The sequence below is a fragment of the Colossoma macropomum genome, unplaced genomic scaffold, assembly GCF_904425465.1.
Source record: "Colossoma macropomum unplaced genomic scaffold, Colossoma_macropomum, whole genome shotgun sequence".
Classification (NCBI taxonomy): domain Eukaryota; kingdom Metazoa; phylum Chordata; class Actinopteri; order Characiformes; family Serrasalmidae; genus Colossoma; species Colossoma macropomum.
The window spans coordinates 22,383,529-22,401,439 of record NW_023494805.1 but is presented as its reverse complement, the minus strand read 5'-3'; the positions used below and the strand labels follow the sequence as shown (position 1 = coordinate 22,401,439).

Below are 17,911 nucleotides of genomic sequence, written 5' to 3'. Positions count from 1 at the left end.
ATATCTTCCCAAGTCTTTTATGTATAGTGATTGTTCTGCTTCCCAACTGAGCATTTTTCATACTCTGTTTTTACTTTTCTTTCTACACTAGAGGGAGCACTAATTTCACAAAATGCCCCACAGCTTGAATACCTAATGGCAACTGAAACCTGTCTTTTGAAACAGTGCTACAGAAGCGTAGATGAGGCATACAAAAACAGGCTTTTTCCTCTCACAGATTTATCATGGCTTCATTCCACTCCAACTCATCTAGAAATAGATTTTCAAAAGAAAAAGTTATTTCATCAATGCAACTCCTCAAAATGTGAAAACTGTGCTACTTATTATTACATTTTTTTAACTTACATCTGACAGAATCAATCATGACAAACATGAGCTCAGACAAGTCTACAAGTGACACACTGTATTATGTGATGCACATAGTATATATTGTGGTACAAAGAAGAAAAAGTTGTTGTTATTGCTGTTGCGTTTTATTTTATTTTTTATTTTTGGCCATTAAATACTATGAAAACCACTCTAGTCATCCGAATGTTTAGGGGGACAGGTCTACCTATGAGTGCACAGATGACTATTGAGACCAATTTGGACACACTTGGTGCACTGACAGTCGGGACAAGGTATGTAGGGGACATCATATGGAGGATTTTGGGCTGGTGCTTTCATAGTTTGCCTTCTTTGCTGTGCTGCAGCCTCACTCAGCTAGACACCGTTGCTTACTGAGAAGCTCCACATGGCTTATTCCTAGCCAGGCTTGCTTGGGCAAGCAGTGTATGGAATCCTGTCCTGCCACTTTGTATTAACAAATTTTCATGAGGCACTTTGTATGAAAGTGGTTAAACTTCTTAGCATAATGTAGGAACACTGTCTATTTTACAAGCACAGAGCAGCATGGGGAAAAGTTATCTTGCCCTGTGTCATGCTGGCTCTTGCAATTCTGACATTCGCTTCGTCCTTGGTGGTGACATTCTGAGACAGTGTGCTGTGTTTGATGGCTTTGTATAATTGAGCCCTGTGACTGTGTATACATTTCTCATTAGCAATCATTATCATAGCAGTGGCCACATATATAAGAAAAGGAAAATGATCAGCTTTTGCCACGGAAGAGACAATGACAGCAGTTCCACTGGTTGTTTTCATCAAATTGCTCCAGTGTGGCTCAGTGTCTTCTGTCTAACCCAGATTGGACAAAGCAATATTTGAGATGTCAGTGACAAACTGAAGATGTTTCTGCCAACAAAATGTCATGTTTGTTCAGCATCTTGGTACCTTTCCTCCAAGCATCTTTACACATTTTTCTCTGCCTTCTAGTATAAGACTGCCCTGCAACCAGAATGGATTCAAAAGCTTGATCCTAGGGCAAAGGATTCCCCTCAAACGCTGAAAGGTAGCCATCCCTTACAAAGGCCTTATAAGTTTTATAGGAACACCTCTGAAGTCATCATTCTAAAGTTGGCATCTTGCCCATATTAGGAATTCCAGCTCTAAGCAGATTTTGTCTATGCAAAAACTGATTGATGTTTTCAAAAATCACCTCCATCATGACCTCTGGTACCCAAATTGCAGACTACGACTGCTGAAGCCTCTTAACTACCACGTTTGACACATATTGGTTTGTGTGAGGTATTTTGGTGCAACCAGGTTAAGGCAAGCAGGTTACTTTCTTCGAAAGTTAAAACATTGACTAATTTTTTACAGTGCAGAGGAATCAGCGACGTTCAAAGGAAGATTGTACTTACAACTTTTGAACATTTTTGTATACCACAGCATGTGACCGTTCTTAAGATTTTACGCAGTTTTGTGGCGATTCCGACATTCACCATTTTTTTTTATTTGGGATTTGTTTTTAGGTAAGAACAGAATCTACACACCCTCATCAGCACAAAGGTGCAAACAATTCTGCAGTTTGAGAACACGTCAAGAATCTGAAGTAGACTTTTTCTTAGGACCTTTCTCAAGAACAAATTTAAGAAAAAACTTATAAAAAGATATTGGTGAATGAGGCCCATATTCTTTTTTCTTTGTTGATTTTTACCCAATTCCACCCGCTAGTTACGACTCCCCCAGTCACACCATACTACCAACGCTAGGAGGGCGAAGGCTGGCACAGGCCTCTGAGACCTGTGAAGCCGCCGCTGCATCTTTTCAAACTGCCGCTCATGCAACGTTATTGGACAGCCAAACATGCTCGGAGGAAAGTGCCAACCGCCAAATCTGTTACGTCAGCTAAGAGACACCTAACAGCTAACAGAGAAGGGGGAGCATCCTACACACCAGAGAGCGAGGCCAATTGTGCTCTCTTGGACTCCCAGCCACGGATGGCTGTAGCATCACCAAGGATTGAACTCGTGAACTCCTGATAATAGGGCCAACACTTAGACAGTTACACCACTCGGGAGCCCAAGGCCCATATTCTTAATATGGACATGATAACAACTTTAGAACTCTGGAACTCTGTTAGAATTCATCCATCCATCCATCATCTAAACCGCTTATCCTTCTGGGTCGCGGTGGGGTGCTGGAGCCTATCCCAGCTGTCATCGGGCGAAAGGCAGGATACACCCTGGACAGGTCGCCAGTCCATCGCAGGGCTCTGTTAGAATTCTGTTGCTTAAAAAAAATCACACATGCCAGTGGCAGTTTTCACGGTTTACTGACATTTTCACCTCTATTGAATAGTCTAATGCAGGGCTTCATAACTCCAGTGTCCAGCACAGTGTGAAGGTATCCCCACTACACACACACTAAAACACCTAACCGTGCTGGACACTGGCCCTCAAGGACTGGAATTGTGCACCCTGGTCTAATGACTACTCCAATTGCTACTGAGCTTGATCTATTTCATTCATACAGACTGTAAAAGAGTCAAACCAGCAAAGTTGATTCTTTGCAACTTTTACATTTTGTTATTTCATATTTTGCTGTATAAAACATTTAGCACAAAATGAACTGTACAGGATTCTCCCCCAGCCGCCAGTTCTAAAGAACATGCTTAGCTGTCATTTTCTGTGCCATATATTTCACTTATACGCACTCAGCTGTTGTTTCAGAAAGGGTCATGTTCTCTAAGGCTTTGGACACATTGCACTACCTTAGCAAGTCTAAAAGCCCCCCTCATCTCGAAAATCAGCCTTTTTATACATGATTTTTCAGAAGGGTTACTCATGTAACTCATGAATTTTGCTTGTTGGTAAGCAGTACAATTTTACTCCTGTTGCTATGCAGTACTTTCTACAACAATCTACTGGTCAAGTTTTAACATCAGAATGCAATGTCTATCTCCTGGCCATGACTGTAGAACCTCTTGATTGTGTGAAGGAAAGACACAGGAGACAGACATAACAAACACTGACAAAACAAATAAACTTTAAGGCTCTTTTCAATGCTAAATCAAACAAACTCTCTGTAGGCTCAGCATGGAGCTTTTCTGCTCTTGTCTTACTTATTATTATACTTTAATTACTATTATTTTGGTTCTTCATTTAGGGCTTCCATAAACACATTTGTAATGCTGACTCTAAATAAGTTTATATAAACTATATAAGTTTGTATACTTCAGTCTACGGTAGTATTGTTCTGTATTGTCTATGTTGATTGACCTTTTGTTCCCTGCTACATTGTTGGAAATAAAAGTACTGTGCAGGTACATTTTTCATTCATCAAGGTACAAACAGTGTAAATGTACCCTCAAAGTTACAACAGTGGTTTTAAAATCCAATTGTGTGCCTTCAATAAGTTTTTCACAGCGGAAAAGTACATATTTGTACCTGTTCAAAATCTAATGTTTTAAAACAGAACAATAAAATAAAAAGCCTGGAGACAAGACAGGGTGTGTGGAGTCAATACAACTTAGAAAACATAATTTCAACGGATTATGGTACAATTATGTTTCCTGACTAAAGGTACTGAGATGTACCCTTTAGGGGTACCACCCCAATGACAAGAGGGGTACTGACCTGAAAATCATGTATAAAAAGTACCTTTATTTCTAACAGTGTAGATCAGTTTTCTGGACCACAGCTAGGTTCAAAAATAGCTTTTAGTCTTGACAAAATAAATTCTCAAATATTCTTGGGTCCAGAAAAAAAACTCAAATAAGAAAATGCCCTAAGACATCCCAGGTAGGGACCCAAGATCTCTCCTTCAGACTGTAATGCTTTATTGATGGGCGGTGGAGATTGAGGTCTCTTTTGGTCAACTATACCCTCTGCTGAGGCCTATATTCAGATGTCTCCCTGAAGTGATGGTTGACCTGAACCTTTTCTCTCTGGACAGCTCAATCCAAGCTGAGGTCTAAACCTCCTTACTCTGTCTGAACAAGTCGTTGACTGCTGGAACCTCCTCCCCACCAGGTTCAGCCTCTCCATCTGGCAGTTGTACTCAGGGTGATGTCCAGATGTGCGGCTCATATTGATTCAGTGTCTCGAGGCAATAGCACTAGCAATATCCTTTGCTTATGTGATACTGTACATTGGAAGCATATTAAAAAAATACATCTTGATTAGGAGCAAGGCTTTAGGCCCTCACGAGCTGGGACCAAAAGGTGGTATCAAAACTTATCAGGGATAAACTTAACACGCTGGATATTGGAGATGCGGTGGATAAACCCCTGTCTTAAGGCCTCACTGATGTATTATTCCACAGCTAAATTTTTATACTCTCATACTAGGGTAACAAACCAGGTTTAAATGATTTAATTCCAGTGTTTAAACATTTTCAGTGATTGATTATAGCATCACAACAGCTTACATACTTGCAGACCAGAAGAACATAAAACCAAAAGCAAGAAAGTGAAATAATACAATTAAACAAATATTACAATAACTTAATTAATAATTTCAATTAATGTATGCAGTGTCCAGAGTTAGACCTTTATCTATTCATACACTGCAAAAGAGGTATCTGGTCAGGTGAAATTATCATACATTTAGTTGATATATCTAATAATTCTTATTTTGAGATTGTTGTGAGATTACAAAGTCACATTATCTCACTGTTTTGACAGATAATTATGCTTGTTATAAGAAATATGCTTGAAAGCCAAATCATCTGCCAATATAGTAAGATAATTTGACTTCATAAAATCGCTTAAAACAAAAACTAAAGTCTAGAAATAAGTTAAATAATCTTATAATAAGCTTACAACAATCTCAAAATTAGAAATATTAGATATTTATACAAAATTTCAGATCATTTCACTTGAAAAGATCAAAAGATCAAATGGCAACACATACCATATGCAAAGACTCTTCTAATAGCTACAGGAGCTAACATTACTGTAACATGCACAGGTCCAGTTTCTAGTTTCTAGGCATGTTCTCTCTGTGTGTTTTCCTGCTTAGAACAGCACATACAGAGTAGCACACAAAAAACTCCCACCATCAGTCCTGCTAACAGAATATACACCAGTGTGGTGGTCCAGAAGGCAGACAGATAGAGGGTCCTGTTGCAGTAGGGATGTCCAGTTCTAGTCTTGTTGTAGTTGGCAGGATAGATGGAATAGATCCACACACTGCCTGTAAAAGATGAAGAATTTTCAAATGAGGATTTGTTTACATTATTTTAGCACTTATCTGACATCAAAGGGATGAAAATCCTTACCTGCAATTAACCAGCAGAAGAGGAAAAGGGTGACCAATGAGTTCCACACTGAACACAAATAGGTGAGAACATAAAGCCCTCCATTTTCATTTGGCTTAGGACAGGACAGGCAGGACAGCATGCCCAGCAGCAGACCAAACACCCCAGACACAATCATATAGAGTGGGATGTAGGTCTGCTGGGGACAGTCGTGCAGATATACCACACCTGCAGGAAGTGAGAGGGTTGAAGGCTGAGGTATGAGTAGTATGTCAAATTAAAATTAAATATCTTTGTAATGTATTTCACTTGAAGTCTAGATTAGTAATGACTTACTCATCTGTTGGTCATAACTTACTTATTGCAATCTGGATAATGGGTAAAGCCACAAGGAATAACTTGGAGAACACTGAAAGATTTAGATATACAGAGTGAGTCCCTCTCTTTCTTGTGATAGTTTATAGTAATAGGCTTTCTATCCACATGGTAGCTCAAAAGGGTAGTTCAACTATATCAAACCAATGTTTGTCAGATATTATAAAATATTGTGGATATTAATAAATAGTGCAACACATTACAAATGACAAGATTACAATGTCATTTCCAAAGATCACCAACAATTTGTCACTGCTATATCCAGTACTGTGTAAAAGTCAGAGACTACCTTTTCATTATTTAATTTCCAGCCAGTATGAACACCAAGTTATTCATTTTTCAGCATCAGGAAAAAAGAAAAAACATATACTTAACAGAAAATGACACAGAAGAATCAACAACTAAATATAACATATAGTGTTTAGTATTTAGTGTGTCTCTTTACGTTTATTACAGCTTCCATTCTTTTTGGGAGACTTGCCTTATTTTTTCAAAGAAATCTGCAGCTATATTTTTTCTCACCAATTTCATGTTTTAGAAGTTGGTTACATTTTTTGCTTGACACAATCCACATAATCCGAACACATTCAATGGTGCTGAAGCCTGGACGTTTTTGATCTATTCCCTTTTCTTAGTAACAGCTTCTTGACAGCTACACATCCTTTCAAACTCAGTGTTGAGTTGTCTTCTCACAGTGGAAGCATAGACAGAAACACCTGTGGATTTCTGTTTTGGTGGTCTACTATGTCTTGTATAGTAATTAAAAGTCTCATTTTCTCACTATAACTCCAGTTTTGGAAACTCTTTTTTCCACTTATTTTCCTTTGACTTTCTTTGTCCTCATACAAATGGATTATGTTATATATATTTAGAAATAACTCCTGAAAAAGTACTGAAAATTAAATAAATGATGTATGATCTCTAACTTTTCAATAGTGCTGTACATGAGAGCCCAGATACAATGCTGAATGGCCCTAGCACCATTCTAGTAAGTGCTAAAATGTATCTCTTCTAGCACTCCCGATTTTTGTAAATGAGAAATGATGAAGAACTTTATGGGCTGAATTATTTGTCTTACAGCATGGAAAACCCTACTATTGGAGTGCCGTGACCATCTAAGACAGGACTTTGATATGAATCACAGGGTTAGGTAATACTTACCAATGCCGGGAACATTCTGAGTGTGTGCATTGTACATCTGTGCTAACAGCTGTTGTCTCTCCATGCTTCTTTCCACCTTTCACCTTCTAAAGGATAGAAAATATACAGACATAGCACTTGAGATGTTGTTATACCATCACAAGCTTGAAACATTGTTAGAAAGTGAATGTTACAAAAAATCAGTGACAACATTGAAATGTTAAGTGGCCCACAACATTTTTATAGTGCGTTTAGTTTGCAGACTTACCCTGCAGAAGTAACAGGTCCTGAAGCTGAGAAGGGAAGAACTGAAGATGAGTGGACAAGAATTATGTACTGAGTGTTGATAGTCAAATCTCCATGTGCTGCGTTTGCATAGCGGCAGTTGTAGTATCTTTGGCCTTTAACTTGTAGATATAATACATTTTGACATATTCAAACCCCATAACGTGGCAGTATGTTTCTGTTCATTAGCGTGTACTATGCAAATACTATCCTGGTCTGTTCTAGCACTTTTCAAAGAGCAGCCCAAGAAGATCACTATGTAGACTTTTGTCTACATTGTGGTTTTGAGGCCGCAGTTATGTGCTTTGTAGCAACTGCAGTCTTAAACAGTGACCACTATTCCTCCCAGTGCTGTTAGCTTGTGTTTGGCAAACATCACCATGATTTTTGAGACAGTTCTCCTTGAGATGTTAACTAGTTTTGCAGTTTTGTCAGTGAAAGATGAAAGACAAAAAACGATCTTTTTATAGGACTGCAGCATCCAAGCTTAGTGCAGTGTTTAAAATGAGAAGATCAGTAACATCATCAATCATTAAGAAGTCATTGTTTATTTCTGAGTCTTAAGTCACAACCATCTGTAGGAAGGACATTTAAATTCACCAAGTAGAAGAGGGATAAATATGCTACACCATACATGTAGTACAAGACAGGATGACTCAATTCATCAGGATGGGCTGCAGAAATGAAAAACTACTATTTATTGTTACCACAATAGGTCACACTTTATTTTGAGTGGTCCTTTTTAAATGAAATACTTTACTGTCTCTCAGTAAGAAATCAACAACATATCTACTTAATATAATTAATGCATCTAATGCAATACAGTACATCCTATCATATTTATCTCAGTGTATTCAGATGCTTCACTACTGTTACTTCACTGATATGTTGTTGATGTTACTGATGTTCTGTAAAGAGTTTATTAATCATCTACAAAGGACCACTCAAAATACTGTTTTTCAACATTAAGTTTCCTATCATTTTTACATGTTGGGTGATCACTGATGATATATTTTCATACATTTACAAGAAGAAAAGAGAATTTGACTGAGAATGAAAACATCAGGCATGGTTAGCTGCTCTGCAGAAACACGTGCAAATGAGTACACAGCAAGCAGCCACCAACAGTCCTGCTAACAAAATATATGTCAGCGTGGTGGTCCAGAAAGCAAACAAGTAGAGACTCTTGTTGCAGTAGGGCTCTCCCACCACAGTGGAATTGTAGTTGGGGGGGTAGATGGAGTAGATCCACACACTGCCTGTAAGACATGGACAAAACCATTTGAGAAAATGCATTTAAAATGACTTCAAAGGTGTAATAAGTATTTACCAGTTCATGGCTATTTTTTCATAACAGTATTATGGTATTAAGCAAGTTTCTCATTTGTAGCAAAATGATATGACTTCATCAATATGAGTCAGTCAGTGGCTCTAGATTTGGCAACGAACTGTTTTATATTTGTATTTAACACAAGAAAATCGAGGTTTAATAGGTCGGTGACACTTTATTTTGAGTGGTCCTTTTAGATGAAACAAACACTCAACAGACTCTCAGTAACATGTCAAAAACATATAAGGGTTAGGATTAGGTTTTGGGTTAAGGTTAAGGTTAAGGTTAAGGTTAAGGTTAAGATTAGGGCCAGGATTAGAGATAGGTTTTGGGTAAGGTTGGCTAAGGTTAGGTTTTGTGTGATGGAAGTAACATATTAACAAAACATCTGCTTAATGTAAGTAATGTATCAAGAGTACATCTTCAGTGTATTCAGATGCTTCACCACTGCTACTTCACTGATATGTTGTTGATGTGTTACTGATAATCTGTTAAGAGTTTATTAATCATCTACGAAGGACCACTCCAAATAAAGTGTTACTGTGGATTATTGTTTTAATGGCATTTACTGTCATTGTGACAGTGGATATCCATACAAAACTAATGCATTATTTCCACATTTCTATGTTGATAACAACTATTATTTTTATTAGGGCCTGCACTGTAGACCATAACTGAATGTCAATTTCTTTTCTTCATCTTAATTGTATAGTAGTATGTTTGCTTTTGACTCTTTTCATCTGTGTCTGTATATCACTCTCTCTCTCTCTCACCACTGATGAACCAACAGAACATGAAGACAGACACCAAGCCGTTCCAAGCACAGCAGCACAAATCCATTCCCTGGTCTTTGTTACAGGGCAGGCAGGTGAGCAAGCCTAGGGCCGTACTAAACACCCCACACACCAGTAAGTATATAGGGATGTAGTGCTGCTTGGGACACTCCTGGAGATACACAGCACCTAAAAGAAAGTGTTTGGGAAGAATTGTGAGAAGAAGTAAAATGTATGCAACAACAACGATTGTGGTTTTTGGTGCATTTTGGTTTCTTTACTCATTAAAAGTGACATTAATCTTATATACATACCCCCATGCAAACAAATTAGAATGGTTTTTACTGATGGTTTTGGGCTGGTCAGAGTCCAGATTTAAACCCTATAAAGAATATTTTGTCTCACAATAAACACAAAGTGTCTTGGTGATGTTTTTCAACTGTTTGAAGCCATCAAAGCTGAATGAAACAATACTGACTCATCTTTCTGTAAAATGCTGTCTGCAAGTTTACACTTCACCATTTACAGAAAAAAAAGCACTTCAGTACTAGTTACTGATAACAATATGTATATATATATATATATATATATATATATATATATATATATGTTTAAAGAGTGATACATTAGTAATCTATAGCTCTTTAAGGGGTATGGTTTTGCCAACAGGGAGGGTGGTGCCATTGTTCCCTCTAACACAGTTAGAGTCAGTACCCAGTCTCATACCAGACTCTGCTTCACAATGTGGCACTGAATGCTGGGATAAACTCTTCTGTACTACCTCTACTGCTTGCTTTGCTGGTGGTCATCCACAACCTTACTGATGAAATAAATGTTCCCCACATTATAATTGTTATTGTTTACATAACCATTATTTATTTTTAAGTTCCTTCATTCTAATGATACACACAAATTCTACTTGCTCTCCCTTGTGGAGAACCTTCAGCCTGCTATACTTAAATGAGTGTGAATTACAAGGCTAATGAGATGTGTAGAATCAAAACAGCAGGACAGTACATATCATCAGCATCAAGTATATCAGTCTAGCACCACACCAGCCAAACCCCATCATGACCAGCCAATCAAAATCACAATCAGCTCAGCATTCAACAAACAACACTAAATGTAAAAGATCTCCAGATTAATATAAAATAAGTTTAGCAAAATGGTTAGCTAGTATATACAGACCTTTAGCTACACAGCTGAAAGATCATAACAACCAGAACAATCCAAATCCAAACAGCTGTAAATTTACAATGGAAATGTGAACATACTGTAGCATAGAATCATAAAATCCCCCAACATATTTAGGGATACTTACCAAAACTGGTCTTTGTCCTATTCAAACATTTATTATCTCTACTTAGCTTTTCATTTTTCAACAGTTCTTTCAATTTGATTTAAAATGATCGCTATGGTCCATTAGCCATGCTCCTAAATCTGGTGACCGAAGCTTCAATAGGCGAAAATGAGGCCAATCTTTTTAAAGCAATGTGTTGATTTTGTCTAGCAAAGGCCACTCAACTGGTCAAGGATGTTTTCTCCAGTGCCCTGAGTCAGTTTATTTTTGCATGATTGGCTAAGCAGAGTGCACTGAATCTGTTGGAGAGTTTGGAATCCTCAGGGTGCAAGTGGACCCTCTAGCCAGTTTTACAGACATATATAAAACAAAAAGGTAAGCATTTAGTAGAAAAATAGTCATCTAAAACAAATTTAAAAAAGTAGTTTTATATTTAAATATAGTTGTCTCTCCTTTTTCGCTTGTAGCAAATGGATGAAACGCCCCTATGGATAAGAGTGGAGTAGGCCTATGGTTTGGAGTTTTAGATATCAGACATGCATGTATCATTTTATCCAAACTCTGATAAATGGCCAGTTTCATATACAGTTAAGCTCAGAATGCCGTTCAGTGATGTGAGTCATCACATGCAGCTCAAGAACAGGTTTGTTTCCCAGCACACACATTTTTAAGTATGTTTTGCTCCTGCATACAAGGAATTCTTTGCATAGCAGCCCTGCTCCTCAGTTGGGCATCTATGCTATGTGATTGCTTTCCTTTCTACACAAGGGAGAGCAGTGATTTCTCAGAGTGTCCCTCAGCTTGAATCCTTCAGCCCAGCAGAGGGCTGTATTTTGAAAGTGCATTACAGGAGCAAGAATGAGGTATAAAGTAACAGACTTCACAGAGAACTTGCTCCCAAGTTTTCAAAGGGTCATGCGACACCAACATACAGAGGGCGTAGCAGGTCAAATTTTAAGGAAAACAAAAATATATCTTTCAACTAAGGGTGTGACAGATCACAGAACTCATGGTTCGGATTGTATCACAGTTTTGAGTCACAGATTGGATCATTTTTAACATAAAAAGGGAGACAAATATAACTTTGCTTTCCATTTATTACTTAGAGAACTTTTAGAACACTTAAAGTTAGGAATGTTTGCCCATGGTCTTAAATGAAAACAACATTCAAGATGATCTATATTCACATAAAATCTTAAAATAGTCAATACTACTACTACTAGTTGTAGACGTGGCATGATGATACCTTCTTCCTTTAAACCATACTGAATTAAAAAATAGCCTTCGTGCACACCATCAAAAAAAGAACACAAAGCAGACCTGAGCCTGTAGCATTAATTTTTTTTTTAAAAAGATGAGGATGTCTAGCCTACATTGTCTGAGGAGAGGGTAGACCTATTTGCAGTCACTATATTCCCTGCTATGGAGAACACCTTGTCTAACTGAAGTGCCAGGCACAGCAAATTAACATCTTGCCATCATGACAACGTGTGGCAGAACATCTTGTATTGTCGGTTGTGCTTCAGACCCCCACAAGCATTTTCTATATGGATCGTGGATTAACTACAGTCCTTTACACCACTACTACTATTAGCCAAAATTTCAAAATGGTGCTCCAAATAGTTTTTTAGATATGAATTCTGCCCAACATACACACACATTTTCTAAACTGCTTATCCTTCTGGGCCACGGGGAAGCTGGAGCCTATCCCAGCTATCATTGGGTGGAAGGCAGGAAACACCCTGGACAGGTCACCAGTCCATCGCAGTGCATTCTGCTCAACATAGCTTCTAAATTACCATTTAAGTGTTGAGTTTAAGTGCTCACAGCATGCGAATATCTGACTAGGCTGATCTGAATTGGAGGATTTGAATATGATACAGCGCTGACAATAATAATTCACTTTTAATCAACTGATTTCATGTTACATTAATGCAACAAGTAAACTGTAAGATGCACTTTTAAGTGGTTGGATGTACTTTTCTATCTTTTTTTCTGGAATCTTTTGGTCTGGAGTAATTCCACATTTCTATCACACTTATAAATTATCTGTTTCTAAAGGTGACTATTGAAGCTTACAGTTCAAAATGGCTTCAGAATTCAACATTAATTTCAGAATTTTTGGGCTATATACAGTATTGTATTCTATGTCTCAATAAAATAGATGAAAACAGTTGTGCTTTGACTTCTACATAATATAATAATTTGGTGGTTTAAATAAATTGAAAAATACTGGATACACTGCCTAAAACTGTGTTCATCTACTTTCTTCTGCTGCTGTCACTCGCCTGAGCCATTGTTTATGATACAGATTTAAGAGGTTTCCATAAAGACCAATGTAATGTTACTCACCCATGGCAATCTGAGCAATGGGTAAAGCCACCATAATCAGTTTGGAGAACACTGTGGTTTTAAAACAATTAGAGTTAGTACTCAAGGATATTCAAAATAACATTACAATATTACCCATTTAAGTAAGTCATAGTCAACAAAACAATACAGCATGATATTACATTCTAAATAGTGTTTGCTGTTTGCTTTGTTGATGCATGTCCAGTTAGGGACTACTCACGTAAGCCTGATGTGTTCATTGTTTGGACTACATTTATCCGAAGCCACACGTCTGCTGTGTTCATGCTGAGCTGTATTCATTCACCTAAAGTGGGAAAGCCAGAGTTCAAACACAGCACAGACACTAACCAAACACCCACCTCTAACATATGATAATAGCACCAGTAAAAGTAGAAGTGAAAATGTAGTTCAGAACTAGGGCTAGTTCCTGTCTAGGAAACTGACCTTTAGTATTTCTGTGAAAATTCAACTGGTTGTGAAGCACTCAACTCAAACTGGCCTGCAAAAGTGGTGGGGCAAAACTTGTTTCCAAAAACAAAAAGTGACTGAGTGTAAAACACAAGTTGTCCACTGACTCACTAAAACTACCAACTACCTTTTGTGTCATGTTAATAACATGTCTCTATAAACCTGTTCATGAACAGTGTCAGTGTTGGCTTTGACCCTGTGCTTCACTGGGTTCAGCATCAGAGAGCAAACTTTGATAGCTAACATCTCTGAAGAACACAAGGCTCTTTTTATAACTCGTTTATTTTTTTTCCGATATTTTGTGATATTGTATGTTTTTCACTTGGTTCGGTCGGTTTCACACTGCAACAGCTAAAGTGCACCAAATTACACATGTAGGTGTGTTTATTGGTCAGAAATGTTGCAGGATTATGTGCACTCTGTTGCTCTCATATTTGCCACCATGAAAATAAATAAAATAAAAATAAAATAAAAATAGAAAATACAAATTAAAGCGATAATAATAATAATAATAATAATAATAATAATAATAAACCGTACTTCATATCTGCTTCTTTACGATTGGTTAACCATTTTAAATTTATCTAATCAGGTCGTTTGGCAAAATATACACCCTGCAATCCACGTGCCATTAAACACATATCTTCACTATTATTTTATTCCGTTATTAACAGCAGCTCATGCTGCAAGAACAATATGCGCATGTGTAAAGAGTAAAATGTTAAAACAGGCAGATTATGCAGACAGTACACTGCTGAAGTTCTGCTAGAAGCAGAGGCGTAGCCAAGGAGTGGCCAGTGCCAATCTAAAATGAAGCATGGCCACACCTGCCTGGCCACCCAAGTTATGGACAGTGAGACAGTCAGCCATCATTAATAAAGCATCAATTATGCCTTATGGTGAAAATCTGCTATCAGTGTAGTTGCCAATCAGTACCTACCAATCAAGAGAGTCTGATAACACTGAATCTAATAATTAGTGTATCTTGCTGTGATAGGCTATTTTACTCAGCAAATAAAGTAAATGAGTCTCTTCAGCAGTGCTGCTCTGTGAGCTACATTATGAAGTAGGCTATTAATGGTAAGATAAGTTAACTAATCTAAGATTAATCAGCTAGAATAATTTACCATGCTAAATAATTTTATAGCTGAATACATGCATGTGTTGTAGGTTGGCTTATACAGTGCTGTCTGGCTAGCTTTCTAATTATTAGACTCGTGTATAATCTGTAGTGAATGCAGCCAAAATGCCTATACATGGCCTGTCTGTATGAAATGTTTTTCTTAAAGTTAGCATTTGCATTGAAACAAAGTGATGCATTTAAGGTAGTAGTTGTATTGATGTACTATTTTATTCATGTGGAAATGATGGACAGATTTAGTGATATACAGAGAAAAAACAATGCATGCATTTATCATTTTAATACAGTAACTCTATTCTTTTTTTTTCCTAAGCAGTGTGCTACCCCAATAAAATCCACCCCATTCTAAAAGTTCTAGCTATGCCCCTGACTAGAAGAACTGCAAATAATCCTTTGATGGTGAATTCTCCCTTTTGATGTGTACCATCACAAAAATGCATTCCCACCTAAGGGGTCAGTCAGAAGCAGACCGAGACCCGCGATATTTGCCAGACCACAGTTCAGTTCTTTGGTGCGGACCTGAATACAGGTGAAGTGTTCACATGTCAAAACGGACCAAGTTAAAGAAAAAATTCACACCACGCAAGGTAGGTCTGAAAGCACCATTAGTTTAACAAGGTAGCAATACTGAAACGAATACAAACTGACATTAGTTCGTTCATGTATTGCAGAAAAAACCTTTTACTGTTTGTATGGGATTAGTGACCTGCAGCTCCTCTCATTAAGCATGAACTCATGAAAGCTTTACTGTTTGAGAAATGTCCTGCCTCCCAGCTGAAATTAAGTTTGGTTCTGCCTATGAGTTTCTCTGTGTCTGTAGGTCAGCTCTCTTAGTTAGCACTCTTAGTTAGTTTAGCATCCTCTTTTAACTTAATCAAATTGTGGGACATCGCTCCACTGGCAGGACAAATGCCCACTCGCCCCTGTGGTTTCAGCAGCTCTGAACTCAAACCATGCCTATCATGCAAAATCAGAGCTGGAGATGCCGGTCGTTTTACATTTTAGATAATGTAACCTAAACCTCTCTGTGAGAATTACAAAGAGGTTTAGGTGTTTCATGCCGCTTATTAAGAGTTTAACCGCTAAAGGACATAAAAGTTTGAATTGTTTTTTTTTTTGTTTTTGTTTTTTTTTAATAACATGAGCTTAATAACACTAAATTATGTTTCTCCTGTAGTGTTAAAATAACTTTTCTGAATTTGGAACACCCTTACAACAGGCTATTTTTATCTGTTGTTTCAAGCTTGGACTGCATATATATTCACTGTTAAGAGTGTTTAAGCATCTCTGAACAACATTTTTTGTGTCATTTTGTGTTTGCTTTTATAAATTAAATAGGATTGTGTTAACAGCCAACTGTATTTATTTGTTACCCATTTAGGCTTAGGTTACTTTTGTACAGTGTTACTTGAATACATGACAGACTGTCTGCTAAGGTTAGCTGGAATACTTATATTGGTGGCTAGCCAGCCACTATTGCTGTGGCTACCTGTAGCCTCATCCTCTTGTTTGTAACTGAGCTTGACCTTCTGTCACCACTTTTTGTACCAAATTGCTATTGGCAGTACAAGTTGAGTTATTTGTTTCACAGCTGCTATACCTAAGTGCTAACACATCATCACTGTCCAAAGAAAGTATCTCCAAAATAGTATATTTACAAAAGAAGGCAAAAACACTCTTACCTTTCATTGTAAGTTAATGTAAAGAGATTTTATTCCAAGATACATGGTTTTCTTTGGACGGCGACGACATGTGTTATTTGAGATGTCCACCACAAGGTAACATTTAAAACAATGTGTTCTGTTCTCAATTAAAGTCATTCATCTACATAGTTTTATATTGCACAGCTGTAATGCGGCAGTTGTTCTTAAGCTCCCTGGGTTTAATTACAATTAACTCTATGACTGTGTTTACAGTGGCCATTAGTAAGTACCATAATAGCACTGCACACATATAAAAGGAGAGGCAACAACACACCTACCAGAGGTTGTTTTCGTCAAATTGCTCCAGAGTGGCTCAGTGTCACCTGTCTGGTTGGACTAAGCAATGTTTGAACTGATGATTGAAGCTCTTGTGGCTGCTGTTCTGACGTGCATTTTTATGTAGGCAAGTTGCTTTACAAGATGAACAGGTTTTTTAAGCACAGGTAAAAACTGACATTTAGCATGCTCTTTATCTGACTGAATCTTCATGCCATTTTACGGATGAATTTATCTGATTATCTAAGCAGCCTAGCATCTCCTGAAAATAATAACACATGATGTGTAACTGTCTCATGTAAATACTTTTGTAATTGCAATTGTAATTGACAAAATTACCAAAAACAATTACACCATATTATCCTCAGGCTGTAAGTGTTAATAGGGAGTTTGTCCCCTTTTGCTGCAGTAACAGCCTCTTCTAGAAAGGTTTTAAACTAGATATTGGGACATTGCTGAGGGGATTTGATTGCATTCAGCATGAGATCAGGTACTGATGTTGGATGATTAGTTCTGGTTTTAAAACACGACTTCAACTCATCCCAAAGGTATTGAATGGAGTTCCATCACTCCAGAGAACACAGTTCCACCTTTTATACCCCTCTGGCTGATGTTGGGTGCTGGGCATAGTGACCTTAGGTTCACCAGAGCAGCTGTTCCAGAGTATCCCATTCTATTAGCGATACATTTCAATGGAGAAGATTCTACAAGCTGCGTGTGATCAACTGAATGCTTGTATCAGTAAGAGGTCCACCTTAAAGTAGCAGAATTCACTAGTTACGAGAGGTGTCTGGATACGAATGATAAATTACAGCATAATGGTAAAAACATCTTTCTAGCTTTTTTAAGTATCTCTAATGTATCTCACTTAAATATTTTCAAAGAATAGCAACTCCAGTGAAAACATGGTACATGAAAACATCAAAGAATCAGTTTCATACCTGAGCACTTGTCCAACTTGTCCAAAGAATGAGCTAAAATAATATGTCACAGCAACACATTCCAAGAGTTATTGTTTTGCTTGTAGGTGTGCATGCCTGCGCCACAGACCATGTGTTATACTGGCTTTGACTTATCAGATTACCAAAAGCCTACATTTGAAATTTAATCTTAGTAGTCACCATATTAGCACCACACAAACTCAAATGAGATCAAAGATTAGTAAACCAGAAGTGATGGCACAGTACC

The 17,911-nt window shown here is 37.6% G+C and overlaps 2 protein-coding genes across 5 annotated transcripts; both read right to left on the bottom strand.

Moving 5' to 3' along the window:
- Positions 1-535: 535 nt before the first annotated feature.
- Positions 536-7,216, bottom strand: LOC118825379 (transmembrane protein 272-like). The gene is made up of 5 exons (XM_036595964.1): positions 7,117-7,216; positions 5,939-5,989; positions 5,602-5,808; positions 5,380-5,516; positions 536-553 (listed from the first exon to the last, which is right to left on the bottom strand). Exons 1-5 carry the CDS (start codon positions 7,178-7,180, stop codon positions 536-538), a joined length of 477 nt encoding a protein of 158 aa, XP_036451857.1. The 5' UTR covers positions 7,181-7,216.
- Positions 7,217-8,324: 1,108 nt separating this feature from the next.
- LOC118825833 (transmembrane protein 272-like) lies at positions 8,325-17,749 on the bottom strand. 4 transcript variants are annotated; one of them, XM_036596677.1, is made up of 5 exons: positions 17,665-17,749; positions 13,356-13,439; positions 13,136-13,186; positions 9,484-9,672; positions 8,325-8,639 (listed from the first exon to the last, which is right to left on the bottom strand). In XM_036596677.1, exons 2-5 carry the CDS (start codon positions 13,417-13,419, stop codon positions 8,443-8,445), a joined length of 501 nt encoding a protein of 166 aa, XP_036452570.1. In that variant the 5' UTR covers positions 13,420-13,439; positions 17,665-17,749; the 3' UTR covers positions 8,325-8,442. The 4 variants fall into 4 exon arrangements, with proteins under 4 accessions (XP_036452570.1, XP_036452568.1, XP_036452569.1 ...); XM_036596675.1 differs by lacking the exon at positions 17,665-17,749 and adding an exon at positions 16,726-16,805; XM_036596676.1 differs by lacking the exon at positions 17,665-17,749 and adding an exon at positions 16,722-16,802.
- Positions 17,750-17,911: the final 162 nt, after the last annotated feature.